At 37.9% G+C, this 10,660-nt stretch overlaps 1 protein-coding gene and 1 pseudogene across 1 annotated transcript; one reads left to right on the forward strand and one right to left on the reverse strand.

Moving 5' to 3' along the window:
* Positions 1–1,543: 1,543 nt before the first annotated feature.
* LOC105452013 lies at positions 1,544–1,913 on the reverse strand (annotated as a pseudogene).
* A 25-nt stretch (positions 1,914–1,938) lies between these two features.
* Positions 1,939–4,414, forward strand: LOC105451995 (fork head domain transcription factor slp1-like). The gene has a single exon (XM_011692753.1). It carries the CDS (start codon positions 2,250–2,252, stop codon positions 3,537–3,539), a length of 1,290 nt encoding a protein of 429 aa, XP_011691055.1. The 5' UTR covers positions 1,939–2,249; the 3' UTR covers positions 3,540–4,414.
* Positions 4,415–10,660: the final 6,246 nt, after the last annotated feature.

Consider the following 10,660-nt stretch of genomic DNA (forward strand, 5'->3'; position numbering starts at 1 on the left):
GTATTTAAAAAACAATTAGTTTAGATATAAATATTTAATTATAGATTCATTTTATTTATCAAAATTTAATACTTATGAAATAAATAACTATACTCGAAATAATTTTTATATAAACATTAATAAAGAAGAACGCATAGCTTAGGCGAGCGTATGTAAATAATAATAACCCAAAAGAGATTATAAATGAAATTCTATCTATATGTATAACTGCATTTATATAGTTTTATACATTCTCATACTCATTATACTCTGTGTATACTTTTGTATCTCGAAATTCGCTGAGATTCAATTTCAAGGTTTGATAAAGTTCTATCGACAATATCATTAATAAACGAATGTTGTCGTTTGATATGATATTTACAGAAGAAGCATAATATCGTACATATACGAGAAAAGATACGTATGTACAAACGGGGACGAATTCAAGTACAAATCGACCGCAATTATACAAATTGAGTACAATCGCTGGTATTCGCATCGGGAATACTGAATAGGGTCGTATTATGCGGTCTTATTGAAATTATTAAATTGTTATTCTGAAAATGATATTTCTGACTAGATTTTAATAAAGAGATAAAAATGTCCTCTGCATCAGTAAAAGTTAGTGGGTATTCTGAAAAAGGAAAAAATATATTTTTCCTTACAAAAATTAACCATGTTCAAAGAACGACAAAAAATTCCAATAATGAAATTGCAGTTGAAAAGAACTCCTTTAGGAAAGCTATAACTATTCAACTAACAATAAGTGTCCTATAACTGTATTTGCAAATAAACATAAGAAAAAAAAGAGAGCAACAAACCGCACGAAATTACAACAAACAATTTTCTATAGAAAAACAAATTTTTGAATTAACCCTGTTCAGCGTGACGAAACAAACATTTTTTATAGCTAATTCGTTTAAAGTACTTATAGTCGTCTCAACTTATACTTACAATTAGTCATAAGCTGTTCTTTCACTAAGAATTCACTTTTGTGTGAAAAATGTAACCGCTAAAGGCTACTTAAAAAGAAAATATTCTTCTTTATATGTATGTATAGAAAACCGCATCATAAAGCTCTATTCTAAGCTTGAGAAATGACATTTGTTTTTTGTTTGTTATTAATCGCATAATAAGCTAGCATTTTCATCTTTTATCTTTCTTCATTTATCATTGATACAAAACGCGTAGATAGAAAACAAAAAATTACCAACTAACAAAAAGAGAGAAAGGGAAACAATATAAAGTATTAAATTCGTATAATAATAATCTAACAACTTGCATGTCTTATAAACTTGTCAAAAGAATGATATTTATTTTGCACGTGCGCAAGAGGTCAATGGCTCAAGTTTGTTAGCGCGTCTCTCATTCATTCGTCAGTTAAAAAACGCTGAAATCAAAGATAAAGTTGATGACACCAGGTGTACGAACGACGTTTTGTGCAACAGACGTCCCCATTGCATAATTTCCATATTCGACAACGTTATGAAAATTGAAGCAAGTTTCAGCCGCCGTGAAAGATACGAATACAATTGCACGCCGTACACAATTCTCTCCCTATGGCCTATGCCAGTCCTGTGTTGCAACTCTCGCGGTGCTCGACGTGCAAGAACGTGCCAATCCCGTAGGAGGGACATGGCGCGTAGAGACGTGGGTAAAGCGCGTTGGATTTGTTTGCACACGCGGGGATGCACGTTTAGTTGCGGCTGCGCTCCCCACTATGCTGCGCGATCGCTCGGCGCCGCGTCTGCCACCTCCGAAATCCCAGCCTTCGCCGTGGCTCCGCATCGCTGACATTGTTTGCTGTCAAACATTGGATGCAAACACCGTTGGTGGGGTGCTAGTGCGCTACCATCACGATTGGTCAGCGAGCCCCTCGAGGTACGTCGCGTCGTTACTAGTGGGCGTATCCGAGCACCAGGTATAAATAGCATCCCCGGCGGGGAGATCGTCAGAAACGCGCGGCTTCTCGATGGGGACGTTTTAACGCTTCACGTTACTCGCTAAGTTGAGAAGAGAGACAGGGCGCAGAGCGAGCGCACGGTGCGCGCATATAAAAAACGAAAGAAAAAAACGATCGTTTGTTGGTGTGTTGTGCATGTACGTTAGTTGGAGAAACGAGGAGAAAATGTAGGAGCGAAATGTATATAGAAATTGAGTGAACGTATACATGTGACGAGAGGTAGGTACGGTGCAATCGCCTATCTGATCTGCAAGTGCGAGCGGAGTACGTACGGTGTTGCGACGAAACGGCGGAAAAAAAACGGTGCATGGTTCGAAGCATGGTGAATATGGAGAGTTCGAGCGAGCAGCATACCGTGACAGCTTCACCGCCGCCACGGGCTGCCCTGAAAAGCAACTTCAGCATTCGTAGCATCTTACCCGAAGCGTGTGCCGGGACCCCTGCGCCGTCGGTCAGCCAGTCGGATTCTTCCGACATCGGTCCCGCTGACGATAGCGATGATTGTAGTGATCTCGATGTTACTGGTGGTGGCGCAGAAACGCCACCCTTGGATTGTTCCACGAGTGCAACGTCCGTCAGTCCGACGAGTCAAAAGGACTCGAAAGAACAAGCGGAGGACAAGAAGAAGGCGGAGAAACCACCGTACAGCTACAACGCGCTAATCATGATGGCCATTCGACAAAGCCCCGAAAAGCGACTCACCTTGAACGGCATTTACGAGTACATAATGCGCCACTTTCCATACTACGAGAACAACAAGCAAGGGTGGCAGAATTCCATTCGGCACAATCTATCTCTGAACAAATGTTTCGTCAAGGTACCTCGCCACTATGACGATCCTGGAAAGGGCAACTACTGGATGCTGGACCCAAGCTCCGAGGACGTGTTCATTGGGGGTGCCACGGGAAAACTCCGACGTAGAACTACAGCGGCTTCCAGATCCCGACTGGCGGCTTTCAAAAGGAGCGTCGTACTCGGCGGTCTTTATCCGACGCCTTACGCGCCGCCGGGATGGCCGGGATCGCTCTACGCTCTACCTTCGTCGCTTTGTCTTCATCGCGCCGTTGCGGCGTATCCTCCAGTCACCGCCGGATCTTATACCACCCCTGCCGGATATCCGGCCAGTTTGTTGCCTGGAGCGGCGACTACGTCGTCGCAAGCTACAAACTTGCCTTGCAAACCGCAGCCTCTGCCAGCGACGGCGGCACCCCCGACTCACGGAGCGTTCTCCGTCGAAAGATTACTGCAAGCAGCACCTACTGGCTATCCCGGCGGCATCAGCATTCCGACGTCCGGAATCTCGCCTACGGGAAATCCTTATCAAGATTTCTATAGTACCCTAAGGTCTATTACGATACCACCGATACCGGCGTCGATATTCCATCAACAATCCAGATATCACCTCGGTCAAACACCTCAAGTTCTAAGTCAACCTCCCTCTAGTACGGCTTCGCCCGGAAGCAGTCCGGAGCCAATGGCTCCGCATTCGCCGCCGGTTACCGTCTGCAATTCTGTCCAGCCATCGAGACCACTTCCTCACAGTCCGCCGCAGCTCCTTCTAAAACCCATCACGGTTCTCACTGGCCGACAAAGCTGAATCGCGATATAATCGTAATCGTTTCAAAAACGCCCATCTTCAGGAAGTGCAGCACGATCTCATCTCCCTGCCGCGCATGTATAAATTTCGTCATTTCATCAAATTTTATTTTATATATGAATGTAGCCAATGAAACTTGATGAATTTAGCTGGACTAAATTTCTTCTCAAGATTTGTAAATTTGTTTTTCTATATTATATTAACAGCGCGATTTTAGCAACAAAGTTGCAGCTACATGTGAAATCTATTTCTCCAAGAGGAATTAAAAATTGATCGATATGTTAAATAGTATAGTATTTAAAGTGTGAAATCCTTTCGCGATTTCAGTATTCCCGATGCGAATACCAGCGATTGTACTCAATTTGTATAATTACGCTCGGTTTGTACTTGAATTCGTCCCCGTTTGTACATATCTTTTCTCGTATATATACAATATTATGCTTCTCCTGTAAATATCATATCAAACGACAACATTCGTTTATTAACGATATTGTCGATAGAACTTTACCAAAACATGAACCTTGAAATTGAATCTCAGCGAATTTCGAGATATTAAAGAATACACAGAGTATAATGAGTATGAGAATGTATAAAACTATATAAATGTAATTATATAGATAGAATTTTATTTATGATCTCTTTTGGGTGATCCTAACATGTACAGCATCGATTAAGCGATAATTATGTATAGTCGGATTTATATATAGATAGTCATTCGCAGCTTGTTATTATTATAATGTGTACATAAAAATTATTGTTGCTAAAGATATTACGAATATTATACATATATGTATATAGAGATCAATAAGGATAAATCCCTATGAGAAACATATATATGATGTCAGCAAAATAAATGTCTGAAATTTTTTTAAAAATTCCGTGTCGTAATTAATATTTACCTTATGACGCACCACGAATAGATCGTCATACAATGTGTTATTTAATTTATACAAAATTAAAATAGATTATCTCTTATAAAAAATTTAAATCTCGACGGGTACTATAAATGTCTCAATGTTGTACAGTATATTGTAATATATTTATATACCTAAATTTTATTTTTTACATTTTATTTTTATTTTTATTTTTTATTGTGATCAATTAACAATATATTACATACCTACTTGTTGATAAAAACATTATTTAAATATATTGAAATTTCAAAACAATTTAGCTTATTTACGCATATCTTTTTTCAGTATTTATTGTCTCTATATTAACATTGTTCTTCCCGGGATGATTCGATCAAAAGAAACAGATTTTCTTCTCAAATCGATAGATCTTGCGTGTCATGACCGCTCGTAAAATTTAACAAGCAGAACCCGTCGAGTGTCAAAACACAGTATAGAATAAAGGTTTAACTCGTTTGAAATAACACATACACACACAAATACAACGTTTAGAATTAAACGAGGTCATCGCTGCAAAATTGCTTTAGTGCTGCAGTATAGCCATAAACTACGTCCCAACATCCTTTGCGGTATTTTCTTCTTGGCTTTGCAATCACTTTTTTTCTAGCGAGGATAAAAGGACAAAATTCTCAAACGTAAACTTCTTATTTCTCCTCAAGATGTCAATAAAAAATGAAGAAAACTAAAAGATGAATCACTCTACGGCAAAACATTTTCCAATCGAGATTTCTAAACAAAAAAAGATTTTAATGTATCGCGTTTAAGAATGTTGCACTTTTAAGTACATGTAAAAAATATTTACAGCTCTATTAAAAGAAAAATTTGATATATACTTTAGAGATCAAATTCAGGACCATTGAATTTGAAATACTGAAAAGTAGAATACTATAATAGAAGTAAAAGAACTCACACGTCGTAATTGTCTTGATTGTCTTAAGGCCAAATCACATTAGCGATTGCCGATTAGATTGCGATTGTGATTGACCATTGGCGATTACTTTTCAACCAATCAAAGCAAAGTAGTCGATTGATATTAGCAATTGTCGTTTAGACAATATTCTATTCTAATCGCCAATCGGCAATTGTTAGTGTGATTTGACCTTAATGAACTTTTTTGCAAGCGAGTTTTATCAGGATAGAAAGAAAAAGGCAGACAAATCGCGGTATAAGCGCGGTAGATTCACGTGCACCCTGATGGTCCAAGAGCGTGTTGCCGGTCGGTACGAACAGGCGCGATATTGGTATGATACATTGAGACAATGAGGCGTAAATAAGATAATGGCGCGCGCTCGCGTATGTCTAACCGGAGTTTAAACGTCCGAAGGGCCGAAGAGAAAACGAGGGAGGAAAAGAGACCGGTTAGGATCGGCAGATGGGATTGTGACCCGCGCGGCCTGCCCACCGCCAGACGTGCTCAGCATTCTTATATTTTCAAGTAGCTAACGCGGCGTTTTGTTTGGTGCACACGAATCTTATTAGCTTCACATCCCCGTAATATATACCCATAGAAGAAAACGAATGTCATCTTCTCTCTTTCTCTCTCGATTTGTTTATTTCATTCATTCAAGTTTATTGCCGTAATAACAGTTGAGAACATTATGCGTTTTGTTTTAATCGAGAAAGGATTAAAATTTTGAACATAATCTCAATAATAAGTGCTTACATGATTTATACATATACACATCGACGACCCTTGCAAAGTCATCGACGAAAGTTTCTTTAGATTCATGGATTATTGCAAAATAGGTTTTGTATTTCTAATGCGACACACATTTCAACTTGGTAAACAGTGCGTAAAATAAGGTAGTTGCATTATTCAAATTATAAAAATTTAAGTTATATTATTGCAATTACAATTTATTTGCATTTACACATTGTGAAACAACGAACGATATGTTTAAAGTAAGGCGAAATCACGTCGCATAGCGTCACGTAACCCGAAGGGGACGGTAAACACTTGCGTGGTCAATTGCTACAAGTGGCAAGTTGTCTACGGCACGCATGTTGTTGCTTCTCTACGTGTCGCATAGGTGTTCGATATCGTTACAAGTATTAGTTTTTCGAACGCGTGATGCGTTTAGCGAATGACGACGTCGCATCACGCTTTTACAGAGTTTTGCATTTGATAAATATACGTGAGGGGGGAGGGGGGAAAAGGAGAGATTGCGAGAGTATCAAAGGGGCATGTATAATTCATAAATATATTTGCCAAATATAAATCAAAATTATTCTAGTTTGTTGATGTTGTATTGATTATTATTACAGAACTTAATATTTGGTACATTAAAATAATAATTTTAATACATATAGATAGAATTATTTCTTTTCTTGTAGTCAATAATGAAATAACTGATTAGTGTGTTGTTTGTTTATTTACAACTAAATATTTTCAATGTGTAATTTTGCGAATCTACCTGGTTATTTCCTTATAATAAAAACTAAACACAAATAAAAATTAATTTCACACAAGTCTACTTTTTTAAAACTTGTTATTTATAAATTACAGACATTTTTTGACATTTATTTAACAATTTTTTTATAGGCAGATATTTAGACGTTAATGTTGCTTTGCTAAGAGGGAATTATACGTGCAAGGCGCGTAAAGTTCGTAAGTGTTCCTGGTGTTTTAGTAAGTAGTCGGTAACTCGCTGAATTACTTTGCGCTATTACATTATTGTCGATGTCGTCAGCGTTATTCGCGCAAACGCGCCCGCAATGGTCGACGTGAAATGAAAGCACTCGTGGAACTGTTTGTATTCAACTATTTAGTATCTGGATCATATATATATATGTATATCGTTATAGTATTATGGCTACTACGTTACTGGATTACATTATTAGCCTCTACTCTGCTTGCACATTTCTGCTCGCCGTTTTATCATCTGTGACTTTACTTTTAATGCAAACAAATATGACAATATATAATCTGTATTCTATTGATATGTCAATAGCATTAATAATTAAATTAAATGACAGCAAATTAGATTATGTATAAAAACTATTAAAATCTGTTTATTTTCTTATATCTAAAATGCTACCTTGAAAACGTTCGCTCTAAAAACTTAACATAAGAGAGATTTTAAAATAAAAGATAAAGTTTTTAAGAGACTTGAATTTAAAGCAAACGTTTCACACATAAGTCTGCATAAGTAGAGCGAAATGAAATTAAATATATTAATCATTTATAATTAAATATAAAAATAAAATATGCTTTCTCGTATTTTAAGCAGAAACTTGGACCGTATCTTATGGTCCTATCTACGGTTATTTTGACATCGCCATCTTGCTTATTTACAGAGGGGTTCTCTAACATCTCGATCTCGACAACCAGTCGCGACTCTCATTTCTCTCGCGCACACGTACGTACCCATGAATGGATAGTGTGTGCGCGTATGCGTGCACATGGGGTGGCGTGTCAATAGATTTTGGTGGCGGTGCGTTACATTATTTTCATCGCTTTATATATCACGCTACGAGACGAGGTGAGGCGAGCGGGGAGACGGGAGGAGTTAGAGTAGATACGTCATTCGGAGTCTACAGACACTGCAATGTCGATGTCGAAGGAGAGGGAAGACTGGTTTCGTTTCGATATACGAGACTCACCCTCGAGCAGAGCAGACGCACCCTCAGCTCCGGGGGCGAGGCTGGTTTCTAGCCTATAGGGATGCGTTCCGAATGCAATGGTGGTTAATCTGCGGTCTTTACCAAACACGCTTCGATCTCGCTGTAGTCGTTGTACGTTACTTACATCGTCAAGTTTTGTATGAGCGAGTACTAGGAATATATATATACCGCGACAGAAAAGATCACGCATCGATTTGAGAATCAGAATTTGCGTTGTACAAGTGCTTTTTTACATTTCTTTTATATTCTCGTCGGTTCCTTAATACATCGGCATTTTTAAGATACTGCTCCACTTGTGATTGAAGTGATAACATATAATATTATATAATATAACGGTCAGTTTGTAATTTTTAATTCAAATTATACAACATTGAATATATTCATTGAATATATTCAATTGTTTTAATCTCTATATGAGAATATAGTCATACACTCCAATAATACCTAATTTGTATACGCAATCTTGAATAATAGGTTTAGCTTGTAGTCTTATACACAGTCGTAATAAAATCAAAGTCGAATAGACGTTAGACCTTCATTTGTGCAGACTACGGAAAGTGTTCTCTTTCATTCGTTTGGCGAAATCGAATTGTTTGGCGAGATCGATTTCACGACGATCGAATTTTTTTCGAGCGATAGCTGTTCGCTCTCGACTGACTCACCGAGTTCATTATCAGGTTGATGATTCGCGACGGAAGTCTCGCCGATTTCCTTAACCACGAATGGAAGGAGAATGAGAAGAAACGCCGCCGTCGTTAAGCAGAGGGCAAAGGGGGGATGTTGACGTGGCACTTTGATTGCGGCTAATTTTGAGCAAGATTCAAGGATAGAGAACGAAGTTGTAGTTCTCTTCGGCCACGCGTGCGAATGACGTAAGACACGTGTAAGACCTATGTAAGTAACACACCGAGCCTACTTGTCGCGCGATGACTCGTTTAATTTATTTAAGCGCGGAGGAAGAGTTAAGGAGATGCTGCGACGCGACGCGACGCGACGCAACACCGCGTATGTCTCTTCACCACCTCCTCACGCATGCTGACAACGATTACGCGCTCGCTATTGGCTCTTCTCAGCTTGAACTACTTTGCGGGCTTTCGACCACGCTCGTCTTTACTCGCGAAAACACCTACGCGTTACTGACCGAATTGTCATAAGCGTTTACAGTCTCGAAGAGAATGAACAACGCGATGTAAAGGAGACGATAATTTAACTGTTAAATGAACAACACCGCTATATGAACGATTGTGCTAGGAAAAGAAATTTATTGTACACTTTTACTCACGTAAACAGATATATATAAAATAAAACAAGTTAAATAATGATGCATGCGCGATATACTTTGAGTCAAATATGTATTAAAGCGTACTTGTAAAATTAATTGACAAATAAATGTAATCGTGAAGCTTTCGTAACTAGAAACAAATCCTTTTTAATATCTTTCATTTAAATGTGAATCGGTACTGTATAGGAATTGTAGGCATAAAATATTCAATAGATATTTTACGAACACTTACATTGGCAGTAGTAACTGAAATTTTTATTATATAAATTAAAAGGCTGTTTGACATTGTATTTGAATAAAAGAAAGATATATTATATATATAATTGAATTTGTCTTGTTTCTCTTATTTAAATAGAATGTCAGTCAGTGCGCGCGCGCGCGTACACACACACACACACACACACACACACACACACACACACACACACACACACACACACACACACACACACACACACACACACATATATATATATGTAATGTCATATGAAATTTGAATGTAGCATGTCTACATATCGACCAACCACGATTATAACTTGCTGTCTACATGTACTTTAAGATCGTACGTCATAATATGAATCAATGTCCAGGTATACATTAATATTTGAACGTCGGGCTATTGTAAGATAACTCTTGCGAAAGCGACATATTGATTCAACCTTCTTGAAAATAGCTAAACCAGCTTGATAACAGTCAAGTTGTTCTTGACAAGTTACTTTTCTAGGCCTTATTGTCTACACTTTTTTTCCAGCGTCCCATTATAATATATCCTTCTTTTAACCTTTGTAAATTTACATTTGTCTGAAAAATCGAATATATCTCGATATAGAAAAATCATATTTAAATGCAATTTATAATTCTTTGAATGCACGTTAATATTTAGGCAAATTCACAAAGATAAATTAACAAATTATTTATTAATTTAAGATGCTACCTAAGCTCCTAGAATTACATATTTTTATAGTAGATAAATAAAAAGAATTAAAAAGTTTTTTAAATTCTATCGTTCGTCAGTGTCGGCGCGAGAGACTGAGATACGCGTATTCAGACTAATCTCGTTATACAAAACAGTTAAAGAGGTTCCCAGACGCATAGCGCTGCGACAGAAGACCCGTATCTCCGCGTGGCACAAAAGTGTTAAACGAATGAATGAATGAATGAACGCCAGCCCGAATAGGTGAATGAATGAACGGTCGGTCTCTCGCATGATGACGAAGACGCAACAAACGTTGCGCAGAGAGAGAGAGCACAGGAGTAAATGTATAGGAGAGAATATAAAAGGGATGAAAGAAAAGTATTAAAGC

Source organism: Wasmannia auropunctata, unplaced genomic scaffold (assembly GCF_000956235.1).
Source record: "Wasmannia auropunctata unplaced genomic scaffold, wasmannia.A_1.0 LD336039.1, whole genome shotgun sequence".
NCBI classification, from domain to species: domain Eukaryota; kingdom Metazoa; phylum Arthropoda; class Insecta; order Hymenoptera; family Formicidae; genus Wasmannia; species Wasmannia auropunctata.